This window comes from Miscanthus floridulus, chromosome 8 (genome assembly GCF_019320115.1).
Source record: "Miscanthus floridulus cultivar M001 chromosome 8, ASM1932011v1, whole genome shotgun sequence".
NCBI classification, from domain to species: domain Eukaryota; kingdom Viridiplantae; phylum Streptophyta; class Magnoliopsida; order Poales; family Poaceae; genus Miscanthus; species Miscanthus floridulus.
Window position 1 is genome coordinate 227922140 of NC_089587.1, and position 24538 is coordinate 227946677.

Below are 24538 nucleotides of genomic sequence, written 5' to 3' on the forward strand. Positions count from 1 at the left end.
ACGGTTCTATCTCCTTTTAGGTTGTTTTCTCGTCGGATGGGTCGGAGATGCCTGTGTTGCTTGAGGCTTCAGACTCCATCAACATCGGTGATGCAAGGCCTGTTCGTTCAACGTTTGAAGTGTGTATCAGGTTTGATATGCGGTTTGTTGTGCCATTCAAAAACTACAAAGTGTCTTCGTCGAGAAGGGTGTCGGTTTCAAGCTGCAAGCTCGGTGAGTTCCTCTGCTTCTTCGTGCAGCGGTGGTTCGTTGTGTGGCTCATCCGGTTGCCGACGATGAAGACGGCCGGGAGATCCTTGCAAGGACTTGAATGTATTTTTTGTTTTTCTCAAGGGTGTTGTTGCAAGGAAAACAATGTAATACTCTATCACATGTGAAATAAAACCCGGTTCCTCTAAAAGAGAGAGAGAGAGGGAGATTGGCGATGGAAAAAAAATAGGCTTTTAGGCTTGTTTCCACGTGTGTTTATTTTCTAACCCTAATCCACTCCAACACATGTGGATTGATGTGGATATGAGCACATCCAAATAAGCCCTTAGTTGTGTGCCATTATAAAAGTTGATAATTACTCATAAGTCATTAAAAAGGTGGAGTTCTCACAGTTGCCACTGCTCTGAACTCTTTTGCTTTGCAAGCCATTCCGTCCATGTTCTGTTTATTTGTTGTTGTTTGGGTGCAGGCGGTCGAGGAGGCCAACGCGGTCAGGTCACAAAGAAAGATCACTTCTCGTTACCATTCATTGATGAGATGTTAGAACGGCTTGCAAAGCACTCTTTCTTCTATTTTCTTGATGGTTATTCAGATTATCATCAAATTCCTATGCACCCCGAGGACCAAAGTAAGACCTCCTTCACATGCCCTATGGGACATGCATATCAACGAATGTCTTTCGATCTATGCAATGCCCCTGCTACTTTCCAAAGGTGCATGATGTCCATCTTCTTCGATATGATCAAAGAAATCATGGAAGTCTTCATGGACGATTTTTCCGTATATGGTAAAACTTTTGATGATTATCTTTAGAACCTAGATAGGATCTTACAAAGGTGTGAAGAGAAGCACTTAGTTCTGAACTAGGAAAAAACTATTTCATGGTTCGGGAAGGAATAGTGCTAGGACATATTGTGTCCCAGTGTGGGATAGAGGTGGACAAAGCTAAGGTAGAGGTTATAGAATAGCTTCCACCTCCCACAAATGTTAAGGGTGTTCATAGCTTTATTAGACATGCTGGTTTTTATAGGTGGATTATAAAAGATTTCTCTCAAATTGCCCGCCCTTTAACAAACCTGCTTGCTAAAGATGCACCCTTTGTCGCCCCTTAACATGTGCAACTCTTGTCTATTGTGACAACATCAGTGCCGTGTATTTGTCAACTAATCCCGTTCATCACCAAAGGACCAAGCATGTGGAGATTGGTCTTCATTTTGTTTGGGAGCGCATGGCCCTTGGTGCCATCGGGGTCCTTTATGTTCCTACGTCTTTTCAGTATATCGATATATTCACAAAGAGATTGCCCACGGTTATCTTCACCACCTTCCGCTCCAATCTCAACATTTGATCCTCTCCCGGTTAACATTGTGGGAAGCTATTAGAATATGAATCACTTAGAAGCTGAAACGATCAGCCATGCAGGGGCGGATCTACAGGGTACACCGGCACACCCTGCGATCCTAGAAACTATTATAGTATATAAGTGTATTTTTTGGGAAAAAAACAAAAAAACTTACCAGGAGAACGCTCGCCCTCGGCCAGCAACCAGCGTCCGCTGGCTCGCATGCAACGCGACTGCGCGCCCCTAGTAGATGACCGTGGTCACGTGATGAGAGGCCCACGCGGCCCACCAGGCCATGCAGCCACGGCATGTTCCCTTCGATCATGTCCTACAGATGCCCACAACATGTCACTGCGGTGCGCCGCGTGATCGTCCGCCGCCGTTATGCCATAATCCTATTCCTCTTCTGATCGTCCACACCGTGCCGCCGAGGATGAACTGACCACACGGCTGTAGGCGCACGATCGCACAGGAGACAGATGCATGCACGTGCCACTGCGCCACACGCCGGTATGAAAACCTCGTCGACTGGGTAGTCGTTACTGTCTTGGATTTGCTTGGTAAGATTTAACTTTTTTCCTCGGTCTCTTTCACTCTTTGCCGTCTCAATAAACTTTTTGGTCTACTTAATTTCCTTGCTATTTGCTAATATCATCGAATCATCCCTCGTGCAGGTGCACTGAGATTGGAGATTTGCCCCAACGTCAGAGACAATCCATATTGATATCATGTCAGTGTTTGTCTAGTTGCATGTGAAAATTCAATCAGTCGGAGAACATTCTGGCCCCGTTCGCTTCGTTGAAAAAACAAGCTGAAACACTGTTCTGGCTAATTTGTTGTAAGAGGAAAATACTGTTCCGACTGAAAAAATAAGCTAAAAAGTATGGATTATAAGAGAAGCGAATATGACCTCTGTTTAATTTATTGGCATTGTATTTTTAGTATTATAAAGAGAGCGGGAGCCGAGGATATTGCATATCTTTTTTCAAAAGCATGCATAAAGAAGGTGTCGGCTAGTGTTGTTTTAAATCCTTCGCCTAATTGTAAGTCTCTTACTCTATTTTATGTTGTATTTTAAACTGCCAGTATGACGTTTGAATTATTCATCATATTATAATTTGTGGATGTTTGTAATTTAATCATCGAATTTAACACTTGTTATTTAGTGCGGATATACCGAATTATATTAAAAAATCCAATTGTTACCGAATTGCTAAATGGTTTTGCCGAATTCAAATATCAAAATTTTTGGATGGCATACCTTGAACTAAAATCCTAGATCCGCTACTGTAGCCATGTAACCTATATATTCTTGTATTGATGAGTGAAAATCTGCAAATACTTTTACTCTCCCTAATCTTTGTATTCTCACAGGAAGGATAGGGAGGACAACGACTTGAGACCTACTGCAGAGGCATTGTCGCCTGGCTGAGGCGCAAGCCGCACGTAGCATCTCCATGCCACATGCGTAGGAGGCAGGGGACGACGGCGGAGGAGATGAGTGAGCAATGCCTTAGGGCGGGCGGGGCGGGGTATGGGCCATGGCACAGACGCCGAGAACAGGCGGAGGTGACGCAAGTGGTGGAGTGGTTTCCTCGAGGGAAAAAAAAGAAAATAGGCTGCGGCGTGGTGGTAGGCTCCCGAAGCCCATCTGTCGTCAATTTTTTTCACAGCCAACAAGTAAGCAAAGGAGAGAGTTTTTTTTTTAAAAAAAAAAGTAAGCAAAGGAGAGGGCATATGATCGCTGACACGTGGCTATCCAAGGCCCACAGGGTGAGGGCGGTGTGGCCCGTGGACGTTCGGTTAGAGCATCTCTAAGTATCCTAAATCTCCTCCCAATCCGATTTTTTTATAAAATTGGAAAAACCCCCTCCAACAACTCTCAATACATCCTCATAATCTTTTGGCACTTGAAAAACTCCCCCAACCCGCATAAAGTTACGCGTCGTGGTCATCGCGCGTATCCTCTCCTCCCGCGTGGTTTCCCTCGTGTCGTGGTCCTTTGGCGCGGTTTCTTTCTTCGTGCCTTCTCGTGCCGCCGTCTAGAGGAGATCTTCGCCGCGCGGTTCCCCTCGTGTCGCGTTGAGCTTCGCGGCGACGCTGTCCAGCCCACGGTGGAGGCCGTCGCTGGGGCAGAGCCTCGCCATCTCTCTAACGTCGAACACCCTGTGACGGCGGAGGAGCGCCCTGGCGACAACCTCGAACTCCGTCCCCGACGCGGCATCCGAAACCCGAACCCGAGCACCATCTTCACCAGGTACGCGAGGTCATAGCCGCCACTGGCCGTGACGACGCCGGCGCGCGCCCACTTGCGCAGCCGTGGGCCGAACGCCACCGCGACATCGACGCCGTGCCGCCGCGTCCGGTCCAGGTCGATGCCTCTGGCCCGCCGCGCCACGATGGACTCCGCCGCATGGCGGTGCCGCCAAACATCGAAGCCTTTCGTGCGGAAAAAAAGTTGCCGCAAAAAATAATACCCAAGTGGAACCAAATTTTGTTTTTTGAAATCAAATATTAGGTACTATTAGAGATGGCCTTTTTTTCTCATAATAGTTTTGGGGAAGGAGATTTAGAATACTCTTCGAGACGCTCTTACTGGTATATGAAAACAAAGAAGGTTTGTGACTCGGCTCAGTACAATATACGAGGTTAGCAAGAGTGTGCTAGTTTTTATTGAGACACAAGCATGGAAACTAAAAAAACTACTATTGTATTTCACATGGGTCCGCTCGGCTGTGATTTTCATGACGCCGCAGCGGCTGCGGCTGGGCCCCGTTTGCCCTACCCAGATTTTCAGCTGGAACAGTTTTTTCCTCTCACAACAATTCAGCCAGAACAGTGTTTTTCAACCAGTTTCAGCCAAAATTCAGCAAGCCGAACGCCGCCGAGCAGCAATTCCGATCAGGCTGACTTCAAAACCTGCCTTGATCAAACTGTAAACACTGCTGACAGTTAATTCGTACATTTCTAAACTAAAACCAATAACTTGGAAGTGTACTGCCATGATTGGACTCCTGAATTTTAGCTTCTTTTGAGACAACGGTTATTGCATACTCCATATATTTTATACTAAAATTGCAGTTTTAGCTCATTGTAATTTATGTAGACATAATCTGCAATTTTCAGTTCCAAAAATTAAAAAAACTGTTAGACAAAACCACAAACCCGACAAAATCTAATTCATGTTGGCACAAAGACAATTTATAATTTACAATTATTTCTATAGTTAGACTAGAACAAAAAAAATTAATATATTATGATACAAAGATAAATAACAAATCACAAAAATAACAATTTACTTGTACTAGTTGTACAAAAGTGTTGCCTAAAATTATCTTAAAATTCAGGCACCTGAAATATGGAAGTGTTTGACTCCATTAACACAAGAGAGATGGAAAATACAATCCCTATTTAAGGAGTCTTCGGCTTGGGCTTGAGTCTCTTGAGCTGTGAGTACAGGAAAACTCCGGCAAGTGCAATCGCAGTACCTGTACACACACAGATGAAAGCATGTAATGGTGATACAACAGAAGGATGAAATAGGACAAAAACAGAGAAACAAGTTTAAGCAACATGCTTACCAAGAGAGTTGATAGGAGAAACAGGTGTCCTGAAGAACAGCACTGATGTGACAATGACCACAACACGCTTAACACAGTTGCCCACAGAATGAGTGACAGGAGACACCATCGCCAAAATCATGTAAGACACCTTCAACAAAATCAAACAAGAGAAACAATGAGACACTGAAGATATCCTTGCAATACACATGCAGCTAGGTATATAGGAAAAGAAGAATATATCAAATGTCATGCATTAGGAATGAAATCTTGTACACCCGCTTTTACAGGTCTTATTTTGGCCAATCAGCACTATGCCGCCTTGACTATGACATCATGTTAAGGCACAACACCATACAGACACATGCACCATGATAATAGAATCTCATTTGCGACGAGAATATGCTGATATACTAACTACAATAAGATTGCTTTAGTGGAGATGGTTTTTGTTGTAGACACACGGTTCACATTTTCCACACTGCTGGATATAGCCTAAGATTTTTGAAAATCAACACTTGTCACAAGTTTATGTGCGTAAGTATTCCTCCCTCCAAGCAGGCCATTAGCAACTTAACGCTACATATGCAGCACAGGGTTTAAAGGCATAAAATACAAAGACATAATTAGTTCCTCATGCTATTTGCAGCTGTTGCAAGCCACATATGTGGAATAAAAAATGTATTTGCAATCTGCACAACTCTGAGCTCTACATAAAACTGAAACATCGAATAGATAACACACTGCAGTCTACAACTCAAGATATGAATATATATCACCAAGTACATGGAGTAACTTGACTGACCTGTTGGTATGCATGGAAACACAGTCCAGCAAGAAGAGACCTTGTAAGGACCTGGTTTACATTCAGACCCTACAAACACATAAAGCCAATCAAAATTAACCCTGATAGTTTTGCAAGGTGCAGTTTCTCTGTCTTTATCTTTTACTTTGGTAAGCAATGGATTCAAATTTGAACATTGTTACACTTACAGCAGATTGCAAAAATGTAGGAGTAATTTTGACACCTTCTGTAAACAAGGTAACAGGGGCCAAAACGAAAAATGACATCACTGTAATGATGGAGAAGAGATTAAGGTTGTCCAAGGATTCCTGTGGAAAGGGAGCATATGAAGTGCATTAGGAATTAGAGATGGAAGTGGACAAATTGCATATGATGGACATGACAGAAAAGAAGCCAATGCAAGTTCATAAACAAACTATCTTTAAGATGCAAGATATTTTAGTTACCTCTTTCTTAACCATGAGCTTCTTGCTCAGTACATTCCGGGATTGAAAGGTAACATTTGAAGCCATTGCACTCCAAAAGCCAGCCCTGTTTTCATCAAATTACCACCAAGTTAATATATTTCACAGTGGAACTCAGGGATACTGAAAGCAATAAGGATTACGTGAAATGAATGATTGATTGATTGGAGAGACCTATGTACATATATATAGGGGAGAGGAGATCTCGTGGTTTATAGAAACAGGACCAAACCGAGATCTCCTCATATCTCTCTAACCAAATAGAGGACCGGCCGGCTATACCAAGGCCCAGTCCCATATACACACACATATATACATTTACAGTCTAACACCCTCCCGCAGTCACAGCGTCGTGTTTGCGAACGTTGAGACTGGACCGAAACTCCGTGAAGACATAAGAAGGCAAGCCTTTGGTGAAGATGTCGGCGAACTGGGACGTCGTCGGGACGTGAAGAACGCAGACAGCACCAAGAGCCACTTGTTCTCGGACGAAGTGAAGATCGATCTCAATATGCTTGGTACGCTGATGTTGAACGGGGTTGGAAGACATGTAAACTGTACTGATGTTGTCACAATACACCAACGTGGCTTGACGTAGAGGTGTATGTAGCTCGGACAATAGCTGGCGCAACCAGGAAGCCTCTGCAACCGCATTAGCTACAGCACGACACTCAGCTTCAGCACTGGAGCGGGAGACAGTGTTCTGGCGCTTGGAGGACCAGGAGACCAAGTTGTCACCGAGGAATACAGCGTAGCCCGAGGTGGACTTACGAGTGTCAGGACAACCAACCCAATCTGCATCTGAGTAGACCACAAGATCAGACTGACTGGAGGCACGTATATGAAGGCCCAAGTCCAAAGTACCACGGACATAGCGAAGAATCCGCTTCAGAGCTGCAAGATGAGGTTCCCGCGGGTCGTGCATGTGTAGACACACCTGCTGTACCGCATAAGCAAGATCGGGCCGTGTGAAGGTGAGATACTGCAATGCGCCGGCAAGACTGCGGTAATCTGTAGCATCAGAAATAGGATCACCATCGCCAGAGAGCTTCGGGTTGATATCAACTGGAGTAGCACACGGCTTGCAATCAGCCATACCAGCACGTTCCAAGATGTCCAACATGTACTGGTGTTGTGACAAGAATAACCCAAAAGCAGTGCCCTGAACTTGCATGCCCAAAAAGTGATGAAGTTCGCCTAAATCCTTCATAGAAAACTCATGCTGTAGGGTTGCAATAATGCGATGACGCAAGTCTGGAGAAGAAGCTGTCAACACAATATCATCCACATACAGCAGAAGATAAGCAGTCTCAGAGCCACGACGGTATACAAAGAGTGATGTATCTGTCTTGGCCTCCACAAAACCCAATTGAAGAAGGAAACTGACGAAACGACTGTACCATGCACGTGGCGCCTGTTTGAGTCCATACAGAGAGCGATTCAGACGACACACATAGTCTGGGCGAGAGGAGTCCTCAAAACCTGAAGGCTGAGCGCAATACACTGTCTCTGAGAGATGCCCATGAAGAAAAACATTCTTCACATCGAGCTGGTGTACCGGCCACTTGCGAGAAACAGCCAGAGACAGAACTGTCCGGACAGTAGCAGGCTTCACAACAGGGCTGAAAGTTTCATCATAGTCAATGTCTGGGCGCTGAGTAAAGCCACGAAGAACCCAACGTGTCTTGTAGCGCTCGAGAGAACCATCTGCCTTGAATTTGTGCTTGAAGACCCACTTGCCAGTCACCACGTTGGATCTAGATGGGCGTGGTACAAGATCCCAAGTGTGGTTGGAAAGCAGTGTTGAAAACTCGTCCTGCATAGCGGCACGCCAATTTGGATCAGCAAGTGCGGCGCAATAAGTCCGCGGAAGAGTCGATAGGGAAACCGCCTGAAGAGTGACCGGTTGTCGGAAACCGGCCTTCCCACGTATCCGCATGGCATGCTGGTTAACCACAGGGACAATGGGAACCGCCCCGGCGGGGAGACGAACAGGAGGAACTGGTGGTGATGGTGGTGCAGTGACCGGAGACGCAGTAGCTGGAGCGACTGGCGGCGTAGAAGCAGATCGCGGACGTCGGTTGTACGTCAGCCGAACCGGAGGGACCGGCGCCAGGACAGCCAAATCGGGCGGAGGAGGCTGTGGGCGTCGGTGGTAGACGAGGCCAGCCCAGCGCTGAAAGCCAGGCGGCGGTCCGACCGGGGTGGGCGCGACACGACCGGCTGGAGGTGGTGAGCAGCCGGCCATCGGGCACCCTGGGGAGGTGCTGTCGGCCGCTGGGTGCCGCGATGGGCAGCTGCTGCCAGCCGTCAAGAGAGCAGCCAGGCGGGCTGCTGGTGACGACGAGGCATCTGCAGGCGAGACCTGGTCGGCTGGCAGGCCACCGGAGTCCGAGGGAGCAGCAATGACCCAAGGGGCGCTGCTCCCTAGAAGAAGGGCCGCACGTGGCTGTGCGGAGTCACCGGGAGTGCCTGCGGGTATAAAAAATGACGGCGCTGGGGGAGCCATCACAGGGTCAGTTGAGCTCAAAAACTCAATCCTGGGGTGAGGGACGACCAGGATCCTTAGAGAACGGGAAGGACGCCTCATCAAAGACCACATGCCGGGAGATGATGATCCGGTTGGATGACACACAAGGAAGATCGAGGGGCGAGTTTGTGGGGAGCAGTGGCGGAGAGATTGGGGTAGCAACGACACCCGAAGACACGGAGGTGGTCATAAGAGGGTGGAGACCCGTAGAGCACCATGTGTGGGGTGGAGAAGTTGAGTGTCTTGGTGGGAAGAATGTTAAGGAGGAGGGTTGCGGTGGAAAGAGCCTCAACCCAATAGGCTGGGGGGACACTGGCCTGAAACAGGAGGGAGCGAACAACATTATTGATGGTACGAATAATGCATTCAGCTTTACCGTTTTGAGGCGAGGTATAAGGACAGGACATTCGGAGCTGGATGCCGTGGGAGAGGAAGAAGACGCGGGAAGTATGATTGTCGAACTCGTGTCCATTATCGCATTGAATACCCTGAATGGGGTCACCAAACTGCGTAGCCACATAGGCAAAGAAATTAGACAGGGTAGGAAAAGTGTCAGACTTTAGCCGAAGCGGAAAAGTCCAGAGATAATGCGAAAAATCATCAAGTATGACAAGATAATACTTGCAACCAGAAACACTAGGTATAGGTGACGTCCACAAATCACAATGTATTAACTGAAAATTATGAGTGGTTCTGGAAGAGGACGCATGAAAGGGTAAACGAGTATGACGACCCAACTGGCAAGCATGACACAATGTTTGGCTAGCACGATTATTACATGGAATAGCGGATGACTATGCTAACTTAGACAAAGCTTCATGGCCAGGATGACCAAGACGCTGGTGCCAAAGTGAAGGGTTGGTAGTGGCGAGGAGAGCAGACACAGACTCCGGGAACTGCAGCGGATAGAGAGTACCGGAGCTGTCACACCTGACGATCTCTCTCCGAGAGGGAAGATCCTTCACAGAACAGCCAAAAGGGTCAAACTCCACAGAACAATTGTTGTCAGAGGTAAACTGGTGTACTGAAACAAGGTTCTTAATAAGTCCAGGTGAAACAAGGACATTATTAAGACGAAGATTATGTGGAAAAGATGTCACACCAGTGGAGGTAACAGGAAGAAGGTTCCCATTACCGACAACAATATGGGATGGAGATGAAGTATATGGAGGGGAAGCCACGGTGATTATACCAGCGTCTGAAGTCATGTGGTTGGAGGCTCCAGAGTCGAAGTACCAGTTGCTCGATGTAGGCTGCTGGAGCGACATGGTCTGAAAGTTCGCAGCGAGGCAGGAAGCGTCCCAGCCGGGTGGCGCGATGGCTGGGCTGTACAGACCAGCCGGAGGAAGCGCCCACTGCTGGACGCTAGGATTGACGCCCCAGCCTTGCTGAGCGCCAGTCAGAAGCGCCTGAGGGAGCTGCTGCGGTCCACCGGGCCCCTGCTGTACACCAACGAGAAGTGCATGCGGGTGTGGCAGTGTCGAGGGCCAAGGTCCAGGCGACATGTTGATGGATCCGGTCCATGGTTGATGAAGATTGGGCCACTGTTGCTGCTGCTGGGCGCCGCTGCCGTTGGGGAAGGCGCTGTTGGAGTTGCTGCGCCCGCCCCCGCGCTTGCCTCCCCCGGACTGCTGCTGCTGGTTCGACAACCGCTGTTGAGGAGCGGCTGGTGGAGTGACGGACGCGGGCGTAGGCGGCCGAGCGCTGCCGGAGGTGGCAGTCAGGGCCGTAGCCGAAGGAGGCAGAGCAGACTCCGCCATAGTGAGTTCCTCCAGGAGCAAATCGTTGCGAGCCTGCAGAAAGGTAGGAAACGGACGTCCGTGGCGAAGGTGAAGCCCAATGGCTTCAAAACGGCCATTGAGACCGCGCAGGAGATTGAGGACAAGAGTCCTGTCGTTGACGGGCTCGCCGAGGTCGCGAAGGGCGTCTACCATGCCCTTGACTTTCCGGCAGTACGTAGTGATGTCGAGGTCGCCTTGCTTGAAGTTGCGGAAGGCAGCGTTGAGGTGGAGAGCACAAGTTTCGCGATTGCCGCGGAACTGTGACTCGATGGCGAGCTAGGAGGCGCGGGCGGTGGTGCCGAACTCGATCACGGCCTCGGCGAGGGCGTCGGAGATGGTGCCGGTGATCCAAGTTTGCACGACGCAGTCCATGCGCGCCCAGTCCGGAGAGTTGGGGGCGGCAGCATCGGAGAGGACATGGCTCTCCAAGGAGTAGCGGGCGACGACGAGGAGGAACGACTAGCGCCAGCGGCCATAGAAGGCGGAGGCGACGTCGAGGACAAGCGGGACGAGCAGCCGGATGTTCTGCACGGCCACAGCCTGGGCGTGCAGGTTGAGGAGGGCCGCGGCCTCGTGCTGAAGCAGAACGGCGCGAAGATGGAGATCGTCGCCGTCGGCAGAGGCGAAATCCTCAGCATCCTCGACATCATCAGGGGCAGCGTCGTCTTCCAGAGGCGGAGCGGCCGCGGCGCGCTCCTGAGCCGCGCGGTCAAGGGCGGCCTGAAGTCGCGCATCAGCCGCGTCCCGCTCTTGTTGAGCAACGGCGGCTTCGCGCTCAGCGTCAGCCGCACGAGCAGCGGCGACGTCGCGAGCGGCTCGAGCCGCGCGGGCGCGCTCCTCCTTGGCGAGTCGAGCCGCAGCGGCCAACTCGGCCGCGCGGGCGCGCCTCCATGGACTGGAGGGCAGCGGCGGGGTCGGCCTGCGCGGCCGCGCGGGCGCGCTCCTCCCTGGACTCGGCAGCAGCAGCGTTGGGATCGACGACAGCAGCAGCGGAGGAGGAAGCGGTTGGGGGGGTGGCGCCGGCCATGGCAGGGAGGCGGCGGGCGACAGCCAGGAAAGGAAAAAAAACTAAGCTCGTGATACCATGAAAGCAATAAGGATTGCGTGGAATGAATGGTTGATTGATTGGAGAGACCTATGTACATATATATATATAGGGGAGAGGAGATCTCGTGGTTTATAGAAACACGACCAAACCGAGATCTCCTCGTATCTCTCTAACCAAATAGAGGACCGGCCGGCTATACCAAGGCCCAGGCCCATATACACACGCATATATACATTTATAGTCTAACAGATACTAATGGAAATTTTTTCAAAAATAGCATCACCATGTTTAAACTGTACATAAGATTTTAGGAAAGATTATCAGAAGATATACATTGCTGAGTGAATCAGTTTTAGAACACTAGCTATTTGAATATCATTCTATCATGCATTATATCACATCATAGTCACTTTTGAAAATTACATCACTTTTGCTGCGGTACATCACTTAGGAAAATATTATATCACTTTTGGGTGCAATAGAAGCTCCTACACTATAAAGTTTAGCTTGGCTATGCTTGGATTCAAATGATAGTGATTGTTACTTACCAGTTAAAGGATGCCTCAGTAAGAGATGCCAATGCAACACCACCAACAATTGGAAGAAGAGATACTACTACCCAAACAGTAGGTAACTGCCATCCGAATACGATTTAGTACAAGAAGACAAAGAAATTTCTTGAAATTCAAAACATGTTGCTTGCGTAGCATTTGTATAGGGATGAAAAATTACCTCGCCAAGGAAAACTGCAGAAAGAAGAACAGAAAAGAAAGGCTCCATAGCCTTGATGGTGTGCGTAAATGATACTGCAACTTTCCCAAGGCTCATGTTGGTGAACAGATTGCCCATAGTGTGAACTATAGCCAGAGGTAGGATGGCTACAAGCTGAAAATTGTTAAAATGAACATGAGTATTAATACAGATCCAAGTAAACAGCGTAAAGTTTGTAATTAAATGTTAAAGGTTACCTGTGCTCCAGAAATCTTTGGCCTCTTAATAATACCAGTGATCCACAGGAACAAAGATACTACAGTTCCGACAGCAAATTGAACTTCTGTGATGTTTATGGGGTATGGGAAAACCTTGAGAACCTGTCACATACAGTAAAGGCAAGAGAAAGTTGATGTATATCTTCCTGGATATCAGTACAAATCTAGCATTCTGCCAGGAAAAAGCGCTCTAAGATAATAAAAAGAAAACTTGTACACTGAATATCAGTTCTGTATGTTCAACAAAACAGTGAATTTTTGCATTGCGAGATTTTCTACAAATGCCAGTACTGACACCAGGGCAGAGTAAAGCAGCAGATTAATAAGTAGGCCACTGGTCGTAGGCCAAAATATTGGAACATAAGTTCTTAAACAAGGTTAGCATCAATCATAATAAAACAATCAAAATAGCACATACATTTAATTTTCAGCCAAGTACAATGTTATCAGTCTAACATAAGTTGAACATATGTAAGACCCTCACAGGTACCTTGCATAAAACAAAACCCCCCATCATAGTAGTCTCCCATATATATATTTATAAGAAGCAAATTAACATCCGCACACCAAAAGCAGAAAAGAATCTCTAATTTCTTAAAACAACTAACACCTCCACTTATGTACACTAATAAGGCTGACAAGAGTGGCAAGATATATATCTCAATCCATTTCTACACTTTTAGCAACAAGGTAGTACCACTTACAGTAAACATGGTCATCCTACAGAGATAAACAGGGAATTCAACATTTTTAAACATTCAGAAATAATACTTGTTGCTGAGCAAACAATGCGAGATCCAAAATGATAAAGAGCAAAAGAAACATGAGAGAAATAATCAAACTCAATCGTATCAGCAGAATTACCATCTCAAGTCATCAGATATTCAGAACCACAAAAAATTACATAAATTACTCTAGATGGATTTGCCCATTAATTAATCTATCTGGAATCCTCTTATTCAAGACTGAGGGAAGCGTACAAGACAAACATCCCTCCGCGGTCCGCACCCAAAGAGGACAGGTAAACAACCACGACGTACACTACCGTACCAATTAGCTCAGTTCAAGAAGGCAATCTCACGTCAGGACATCTGACCTGCTTGTTATAGATGTTGAAGTAGATGTTGAACAGGTACCAGAGGCCGAAGAGCGAGCCGAGCCACAGCGTCTTCATGAGCCCGCCGCCTTCCTCCGCAGTCGGGGCCGCCACAGCGTCCCCGGCCGCGCCGCACGACACCTGTCGCTGGCGGGACTTGGGCGAGGCTGACAGCAGCCCGAGAGCCAGAGCGCGAGTGGTAGCGACGGAGCCAGCGGCGGAGACGGAGACGCGGAGCGGGCGGGCCGGGAGGAGTGGGCGGCTAGGATTACGGCTCACCAGCTGCCCGGCGGGGCACGGCCGGAAAGCCGCGGCGCTCTGCATTCTAGAAGGGAATGGGATACGCCACTTCCAGAACCTCCTCCACACGGTGGGGCTGCCGGGCTGGGGAGCTGGACGACGGGCAGTGGCGAGGTCGAGGTGGCGGTGGGCAGCACGGGGCGGCCTCCAGGTCCAGGTGATGATGGGATAGCTCTATCTCTGACGGACGATTGACAGGTGTGCAGCGTTTAGCATTGCAACTGCGGAAAACGAAAACTGAACTGGGCGGACTGAATTGTTGGCTCCCTCTCTCTCCTCTCCACACCTCTCACGTCCACCTCTATCTCATCCTCTTAATTAAGCTACTGAGCCTATTCGCTGATTGCTTTCTGGACTGATAAATTTGGCTGACGCTGATTTACTCTGACAAAAAAACACTATAAGTTCCGGCTGAAACGAACAGACTCAGCACGGCCCTGAGGGCGGGCAAGTAGGGTGGTCACCCTGGAGCTATTCGGTGAGAGACCATTATGGGAAGTGGGCTTCGACGGAATGCCATCCCGCAACGGGGCTTCGCCAGGATGCCATTATCAAGTGCGACACAACCGCTAGGATGCCATCCGAGGGAATTTGGAGCCTTTTATTCCCCTTCTACCCCTCCCTTCTCTCTTTTCCTTTCACGGTCGAGATTGGGACGGACGGGACTGGAGCCACGAACGGATCGAGCTCTCGGGCTCTTCTCCTCCGTCGCCGAGGTACCCCACGGCCGCCCGCTTGATCCGCCTTCCCACGCCCGCCCAATCCCCCGCAACCGCGCGCTCCCCCACGGCCGCCCGCGCTCCGCGAGCTTCCCCACGCCCGCCCGGCCAAGCTTCGCCTGCGCGGCCTGCATGCCATGGCCGGCTCCAGCTCTCCTTGGCGCAGCAGCAGCGCCTCCACGCCGGCCATGGACCACACCACGGCAACGACGCCCACAAGGACGAACAAGTACACAATACCACGAAGCCGAAGAATTTCAAACAATGAAATCCCTCTTATTCATTGCCCAGACTGTATGTGTCCGTTTCTGAAGGTCTGTACATCGAAGACAGAGAAGAACTACGATCGCCAGTTCTATGTTTGTCCAACTCGAACGGTGAGAATGGTTAGCTGCAAATTCTTTATGTAGTCCTTGCTGTGTGATTTGATGACTGAATCAATTTGATTGATTTCCATTCATGTGGCGACAAAGAGAAGGTGCTGACTGTCCATTTTGGGAGTGGGAAGAGGGATATGAGCAACACTTGGTTGACCAAAAATTGGTGCCTCCACATTATTAACCTGTTTTCGAGTCTACTAAGTTGCGGCCAATTGTCGAAGACAAGCCAAATTCTGGAGAATCAAACTATGATGAACAAGTAAAGCAGCTTAGGGAGATAGCAATGTTGCTGAAGTATTTGATTCTTGTCCGTGGACTAGTGTTAGTTAGCAATTTGTATGCAATTGTGAGGAGTAGATGAATCTTGTGTACTTGGTACCAAAATGTATCAGCTGTGTCAATGAATCAATGAAATGTTATGTTCTCAAGTGACAAATTATTTTCTCTGTTGCTGCAATGTTATGACAGCCAGCCTGATCTCTGTATAGAGGTTGGCCAGGGCTGTGGAGTTGTATTTGGACTCCAAGTCTGGGTCTCTAGTTGATTGGGTTGTATTAGGCAAGGATACTGGAGGTCGGTTGTGTTTCCATAAGCCGCCCCTATCCTCACCTATATATGTACATGTTCTTGTCCTTCAATAATCAATCTATAGTGTCCCCAACTTACAAAACAATTAGTTAAATTATATGCATGTTTCGTCTATAAAAGTTGTATTAGTATATTTGTATTTCAAAATGTTTTTTAGTATTATGTTTATTTTGTAGCAACTGATAATCTATTGAAAACAGTTAAAGGTGGTAACCTCCTTTTGAAGACTTCATCAAAATATATCCTATATTGATGGATAGAGGAAGTAGTGTGTAGTGACATGGAAATATAATTCCTGTCTTACTTGGAGTCCACCAAGGAGAAATAATTTACAGTAATGCAGGTTTTACAGCATGTTGCAAGCAGAACAATCCGTGTCCAAGCAAAATTCAGACACGTTGCTCGAAAGTTCTTTACAGAGACCTACAAAGAAGTAGAATAGGTAAGTGGCACCTTAAGATGGAAAAATGTAAGACTGAAAATTTGAAAGTGAAGGTGACAATTTGCAACATACAAGCTGACAATTTTTAAATGGCACAGGGTTCATAAGAAAGCATTCAACATATAATTAAGTTTCACAAACACATAAGTTTGGTAGCACACATGTTTTCAAATGGAAAAGGTTCACAAACCACACTAACTCATACAATTAAGTTCATACAGGACACAGGTTCATCAAACATATGTTTTGAAAATAACACAGGTTCTCAGATATTTTTCATTCTCCTTGGGACCAACTTCTTGGCTGTCGTTTTCTTCTTTCTTGGTGTTCCTTGAGTGGTGCTGGGTGACCCATCACTATCAGTAGGCTGGACTTCTGTGCCTTCTCTATGTTCTATGCCTTCTCCCATCAAGAATGCCAATCGGCTAAAAAAAAGAATAAATCAATTTAGTAACTGAACATTGTAATTCTCAGGAAGAATAGATGGCTGTCATCACTATGTTTACCCTCTTGTTAGCCTAATTGGGCTCTCTTTCAAGATTGTTTTCTTGGTTGGTCTGATGGAGCTAGTGAATACTATTGAAGTTTCCTGAACAAATGACACTATAGCAGTATCATTTTCAGCTTGCACAGATGCATTTTCATCTTGCACAGTTGCATGGTCAGATTGTACAGTAGGATTTTCAGGTTCCTTATCTTGCCTCTTTGTCCTTTTTGTTGGGATTTTAGCATTTGGTCCATATTTAGTAGTATTTTTTCTGGGCTTTCTTTTCCTGTAGAGGAAAATAATAAATAAATATTTAAAATAGCATGGTGCAATCAGTCAATAAATAAAATGAAGAACAAAAGATGCTACATTTTCTTTGTCCCATTAAGTTTGCACTTGTAGCTAGTTTCTCCATGACCTAATTCACCGCACCCTTGCACTTCCTTTTTCTCATAATCAGTTGCCTCTTTCCCATAGCAGCTTCATGAACGAAGTCTTCCATCCTGACATCAATACTTTGTTGTGCTGTTATGAGGCACAAGGCATGCTCACAAGGTTTTCTAGTGTGCTGCCACTGAAGACATGTACATTCATGCAAATGTGACTTCACAACATGCCTATTATGTGTGCTGGTTGTGTCATGTATCTCTGCAGCAAAAGGACCTGTCTTCATAACTGTTAGGTGTCCTAAACCCCTAGTCCTTGCTCTCAATTATCAAAGTACTGCTGGTAGGATCCTACCATGAAGCCTCTCTGAAATTGCACGTCTCTTGTGAAACAGTGTCATTATCATCTCTCTAATCTTGTCAGCAAGCTCAACTATAGGCGGGTCTTTTCAATCTCTGATCCAATTATTGAAGCTCTTTGCAAGGTTGTTGGTAACATAATCACACTTGATTTCAGGGTTGAAGGCACTTCTCATCCATAACAATTTGTGATGGTTTTCAAGCCATTCCAATATTTGAGGGTTAGCTGAAACAACTTGGTTGAAAAAATATTTGAAAACTCTAGGTCTATATGTTCTTGCTGCAGGATACATCTTTGAATATGTATCTCCCCCAAACAAATCTTTTAATAAAATTCTGCATTAGATGCCTAAAGCATTCTCTATGTTCAGCTTGAGGGAACACATCTTTAACGGCTTTTTCTAGCCGTTTGCATGCATCAGTGCAGATAGCAAGTACTGGTAGGTGTCCTATGGCCTTATGCAGCTGAGTCATAAACCAAGTCCAGTTATCTATTGTCTCACCATCTATGAAACCAAAAGCAAGTGGATACATCCAATTATGACCATCTATAGCAGTAGCCGCAGCCATATGCCCATTCCATCTACCATTAAGTGCTGTTGAGTCTATGCTAACATAAGGCCTACAACTTTCTAAAAAACCCTTAATGCAAGGACTTAATGCACACAAAAATCTGTGGAAGTACAATTCCCCATCTACCTGTTTTACGTCAATTTCAATGATACTTCCAGGTGATCACTACAGTACCTCTGCCCTCCAATTGAACAACATTTGGAAGCTTTGTTTCCAGGTGCCAAGCAACTCGTCACAGGCCATTTGTCTTCCCTTCCATACGGTGTCATAGGTAATCTTACATTTGTGCTCTTTTTCTAGTATTGCCCTCATTTGTTTGGCGCCTATGGTGGGATCGTCCTTTAGGTGCTGAATGGCCTTTGATTTCACCCAGATACTTGTTGGAGTGGTGGTATACCGCCTTGAGCTAGCAGTACAGTCGTGTTTCGCAATCAAAGCTGTAACCTGCAACAAGCAAATAGCAAAAATATAAGATATATACAAACAAAAAATGGTTACATATAGTTAGGAAATAGTAAATAGTTATACACCTTCACGGTGGACCCATCAGGTTGTCTACGCCCATTAATATGCCATGAGCAAGCATCGTCTTTGCAATTGGCAATGTACCTCGTCGGATCTGTTTTGACTATGCGGTATTCAAACTCCTTATTTATTGCAAATTGTTTCATGGCCAGTCTAAACTCCTGCATGTTTGGATACACTGTGCCAATATCCATAGAAGGGTTGTTAGGATCATAAGCATAGAGTCCTTCCCCAGGCACATGATCATCAACTGGAATTGCAGCACCGGTTGTGTCAATATCAATATCAGTAGTTCTATTTTCAGCTGTACTATCCCTCTCAGCAGCAGCTTGAGCATCAGCCTCACTAGGCTTATCATGCTCATCACCCTCGTCTCTCAAACCCAAAAGACGAAACAACTTATCCTCATTAATTATATCTAGCATACCCTCACCCTCTCTATCAAATGTGTTTTCAATCTACGGTTCCTCCTAATTAACAGCTCCAGAATGCCCTGCAGCCCGTGAACTACCAAGAAAATCAAATGCTTCCTGTGAATTGCCAACATCTGGAGTTTCATCTACAAGCTGAGGCGGATCATTGCTACCAATATCTGGAGTTTCTTCTACTGCATCTACACTATCGTCAGGCTCCGGATCGAGCCTGGACAAATTGTAAAAAATATACCGTGTTAGAAACCTATTGGACGAGGTGATTGTATTGGCTTCCCAAACTGAGTTAGAGAAATACAAGAGGAAAGAGGAATCTTACAGAACGAGGTTACTCCATCTGCATTCCATGGGGAAGGTCACTGGCACTGCATCAGAGCTTGGAGAAGCTTGGCCGGGCGGGCGTGGGGGAGCGCGCGGAGCGGGCGGGCGTGGGGGAGCTCGTGGAGCGCGGGCGGGCGTGGGGGAGCGCGCGGTTGCGGGGGATTGGCCGGGCGTGGGAAGGCGGATTGAGCGGGCGGCCGTGGGGTACCTCGGCGACGGAGGAGAAGAACCCGAGAGCTCGATCCGTTCGTGGCTCCCGTTCCGTCTGTCCCAATCGCGACCGTGAAAGGAAAAGAGAGAAATGAGGGGTAGAAGGGGAATAAAAGGCTCTAAATTCCCTCGGATGGCATCCTAGCGGTTGTGTCGCACTTGATAATGGCATCCTGACGAAGCCCCATTGCGAGATGGCATTCCGTCGAAGCCCACTTCACATAATGGTCTCTCACCGAATAGCTCGTCGCCCTGGGCCCTCAATCCCATGAGGCCCGCACCCCAGACGTAGCTGAAATCTGGGTACAGCACCGCCCAAGGCAGCCTAGCTAGGAAGAGTTGGAGATTGGCGTTCGCGATTTGCTCTGCGACTGCGACTCCACTCGAGCGGCACCCCTCGCGAACAACACATGCATCTCAACGATCTCAAAGCACATGCATATCCTCTTTGCTCATTTCAGTTCCTTTTCTATTCTCATTTGACGTCCGTCCGTTACTTCCACGTTATGGCTCCATCCTTCTATCGTATCGTAGGAAGCCAGATGGAGCAAAGCGTCGGTCACCTGTTACGTGTAGCTACGATGGATGAAAGCAAAGCAGAAGCTGCTGCAACGAAATCAGTTACATACACGTACGAGCAATGAGAAGCGTATATTTCAGAGTAGTAATAAAGGTATTGCTCAAGGTATGTAGAAGCTGATTGGAGAATATTTTAGGTTTTAGCCACCAGAAACCAGAGTGGGGTTCGTTAAGCATCTATGGAAAATGCAGAATAGTCCATGTCCTCAGTGTCTTCACCGGACAGCAACTTATGTTGCATGGCACGTGAATTGTTCCAGCTGATCTTGCATTTCTCCACAAGATAACATTTGGTTCAGAGTCAGTCCCTTCGGCTGAACCTCACCCATTGTTCAAGTCCATGGGGCCATGGCAGCCTCATTTGCAATTACCTGCAATTATGCCAAGGAAGAAACTCGCTCCCTGCGGCGAGGGTAAAAGGAATTCAGAGGCACAAGTTTGGATTGTCAAAATGGTTGGAACGTAATACCCTCTCAGGCTCACGGCTTCGTGTTAATATAGCCAGGAAGAGTCCCTGGCGTGGCGGTACAACTTGTATAACAAGAAGAAGCTAACTACTTTGGTAACTCTAAATTACATCACAAGATTACAACAATCAGGAGATACCTATCATATCTAACCGAAGCCGTGATACTTGCCTTCACCCGCAATCCAAGCCTGAGCGCACAACCAATCTTCAGGAGATATCAATTAACCAGATATTGCGGTCATGTGATCCGGATATTGGATATTCTTAACATCCTCCCTCAATCACAACTTATCAGCGAGGTTGAGATTGTCTCTGAACATGACCGTTTGCTTCTCTGGAAGAGGCTTAGTAAAGCCATCGGCGATCTGATCCGTAGTGCTGATGAATCTGATGTCCAGGCGCTTTACTGCAGCTTGTTCGCATACAAAATGAAAACCGATCTCTATATTCTTGGTGCGTGCATGAAATACAGGGTTAGCCGATAGGTACTTTGCGTCAAGATTTTCACACCATAAACATGCTGCCAAAGGATGTGGAATATCTAACTCATCAAGTAATTTTTGTACCCACATTACCTCTGCAGTAGCGTTGGCCAAAGACTTGTATTCAGCTTTTGTACTTAATCTTGAAACCGTAGGCTGTTTTCTTGCGCACCATGACACTAGGTTGCAACCTAAGAATACAACAAAGCCGCCTGTTGATCGTCTGTCATCAGGGCAACCGGCCCAATCAGCATCTAAAAAAGCACTTACAAACATAGAGTTAGACTTTCTAATTTTTAACCCTAGGCCGATTGTTCCTTGTACATATCTCAATATTCTCTTCACAGCTTCCCAATGAACGGTCGTCGACGAGTGAAGGAATTGACAAACTTTGTTGACCGAAAAAGACAAATCTAGTCGTGTAAGGGTGAGATACTAGAGAGTTCCAACAATGCTCCTGTATCTGGTTGAGTCCTCCACTCCTAACCGAGTGCCACTAGTGACTGAAAGCATTTCGGTAGTATTAAGGGGTGTTTTGATGGGTTTACACAGCTGCATATTAACTCTCTTGAGGATATCAGAAGCATACCGTTCCTGTGTCAAAAGCAATTCACATTTCTTTCTTTGAACCTGTATGCCAAAAAAATAGTGAAGGTTCCCGAGATCTTTGATTGCAAAGTCCTTCTCTAAACCTCGGAGAAGAGCATCCACTGCTTCCTGTGATGAACTGGCCACAATTATATCATCAACATATACAAGCATAAAGATAACATGATTTCCTTTTCGATAAAAGAATAATGATGTGTCAGTTTTGGAGGAAACAAAGCCTAGACTCCGAAGTTTACCACACAACCTAGAGTACCAGGCCCGTGGTGCTTGTTTTAAACCATACAGGGATCTGTCAAGTTTGCATAAGTGATGTGGTTTGGTCTTATCTTCGTAACCTGGCGATTGTTTCATGTATACCTCTTCTTCAAGGAAACCATGCAAGAAAGCGTTCTGAACATCTAGTTGCCTCAAACACCAATCCTTAGACATAGCTAGAGAGAGCACAAGACAAATTGTGGCCGCTTTCACAACAGGACTAAAAGTATCCTCATAATCAATGTTATATCGTTGTTTGAACCCCTTTGCTACTAGGCGTGCCTTATATCTGTCAATTTTCCCATCTGATCTTCTTTTGATTTTATAGACCCACTTACAATCTATCACATTTTTACCTTTCTGAGGTAGAACTAGATGCCAAGTTTTATTCCTGATCAATGCATCAAATTCAACATCCATAGCACGCTTCCAATTATTATCGGCTAAGGCATGTTGCAAATCAATAAGACCTTCAGTGGTGGCTGCTAACTGACCATATCGAATAGTTCCATCAGTGTAAAATTTTTGTTTGCGTATACCTTGTTGTAGACGTGTGGTGGGTCGCTGGAGAGCCGGTGCTGCAGGCGGTGTAGAAGATCCGGTGGGTTGATCTGTGGCTGGCGCAGAAGATCCGGTGAGCAGCGGACCCGAGGGAGATTCTCAACCGGTCGAAATATCCTATCCCCCTGTCCGCGGAGCCAGGTGAGGCGAGCTCGGGATAGGTGGCGCACGCAGAGAGGATGCCGGTGGAGTTGACGCGTTCGTCACGAGCACAGGAGCTGACGACGCCGGATCCAAGGCCGATCCTATCGGCTCTGTAGCGGAAGGCATAGGTGAATCAGCCTGGGGATTGCCGCTTGCTCCTGCCAAAACGGGAAATTGCTCGAGGAGCATGAAATGACGCCCGTTTCGAGCCAGATTTAGTTCGTTTGACGCCGATTTTTTTTCGTGTGCTGCACGCTTAGACATAGGGTTAGTATGCAGGGAATCATTATCAAAATGATCTAAAGAATTGTCGTCCCCAAAATCATGTGAATGATTTGTCAAAGTTGGAGGAAGGAGGAGAATTTCAGATCGTAATCGAGCACCGGCGTTTGGGTGGAGTTCGGCGAAAGGGAAGACGTGTTCATCAAAGACCACGTCTCGGGAAATATAGACATGCCCTTCATTGACATCCAGACACTTGAACCCCTTGTGTATGTTACTGTATCCTAGGAAGACATAGCGTTTGGAGCGGAATTGCAACTTGCGAGCGTTATAAGGCCGTAGATTCGGCCAGCATGCGTAGCCAAAAGTACGAAGAGAGGAGTAGTCTGGTGTTTGATGAAACAGGCATTCAAGAGGAGTTTGGTTATTGATAATTTTACTAGGGAGGCGATTAATAAGATAGGTGGCAGTGATGAAAGCTTCATCCCAAAATTTTAAGGGCATAGAAGCATGGGCTAAAAGCGAGAGATCTACTTCAACAATATGGCGATGTTTGCGTTCAGCGGAGCCATTTTGTTGATGTGCATAAGGGCACGAGACATTATATGAGATGCCAATGTGCTGAAAGAAGGCATTCAACTTTTGATATTCCCCTCCCCAGTCAGTTTGCATAGCGAGAATTTTTCTATCAAATTGGCGTTCAACCATAGCTTGGAATTCATGAAATTTTTGAAAAACCTTAGATTTATGACGAAGCAAATAAATCCATGTAAACTTACTGAAATCATCAATGAAGCTAACATAATAACTGTTTTTGCCAACAGAAGTGGGCATAGGACCCCATACATCAGAAAACACAAGTTCTAAGGGACTCAATGAGATACTCGTGGATCTAGGATAGGGTATCTTTTGCCCTTTTGGCAAGCATCACAAACAGTTTCTTTATTCAAATCGGCAACAAAAGGAATACTATTTTTGCTAAGGACTTGCTGAACGACTGCAAAAGAAGGGTGGCCGAGATGACTATGCCACCTGGGAGAAGGAGACTTGACAGCACCAAACGCCCCTTTATTCGATGACGGCCTAGACTTCAACGGGTAGAGGCCGCCTTCACATTTCCCTCTAAGGATGGTTTTCTTCGTCGCCTGGTCCTTAACCAAAAAATAGTTGGGATGATATTCAATAAAAGCATGGTTATCATATGTAAGACGATGAACAGATGCAAGGCTTTTGTTAGCTTTAGGAACATCAAGAACATTGTTTAGGACGAGGTTTTGATTTGGGGTACGAACAAAACTTCGACCAATTTGATTGATTCTCATACCTGCACCATTAGCAGCATGAACCTTGTTGTTTCCATGGTACTTGTCCCTCATGATGAGCTTCTCCAGCTCTCTCGTGATGTGGTCGGTAGCACCAGTGTCGGTGTACCAGTTGGTGTCGATCCCATATGACGCAGAGGAGGTAGATCGGGATTGCTCTGGTGGGCCGGTGAAGGAAGCGTCAAAACGCTTGAAGCAGCGGAGTATAGTGTGGCCCTCCTTGCCGCAGAGCTGCTAGATGGGTTTATCGCCATTGGAGTTCTGCTGGGGGTGCCCGCTGTTGTTGTTGTTGCCACGGTTGCGGTCGCGCCCGCGTCCTTGGCCACCACTGTCGCGATTGAAACCGCT

General features: G+C 46.8%; 1 protein-coding gene and 1 pseudogene across 1 annotated transcript; both read right to left on the reverse strand.

Annotated features, from left to right (window-relative positions):
- Positions 1-4706: 4706 nt before the first annotated feature.
- LOC136478442 (phosphoenolpyruvate/phosphate translocator 2, chloroplastic-like) lies at positions 4707-14335 on the reverse strand. Its single transcript, XM_066476900.1, has 9 exons — positions 13826-14335; positions 12709-12831; positions 12473-12625; positions 12289-12374; positions 6364-6448; positions 6106-6225; positions 5918-5986; positions 5134-5263; positions 4707-5040 (listed from the first exon to the last, which is right to left on the reverse strand). The coding sequence occupies exons 1-9, from the start codon at positions 14147-14149 to the stop codon at positions 4964-4966; spliced, it is 1167 nt and encodes a 388-aa protein (XP_066332997.1). The 5' UTR covers positions 14150-14335; the 3' UTR covers positions 4707-4963.
- A 2824-nt stretch (positions 14336-17159) lies between these two features.
- On the reverse strand, positions 17160-18779 carry LOC136470764 (uncharacterized; annotated as a pseudogene).
- Between the last annotated feature and the right edge of the window lie 5759 nt (positions 18780-24538).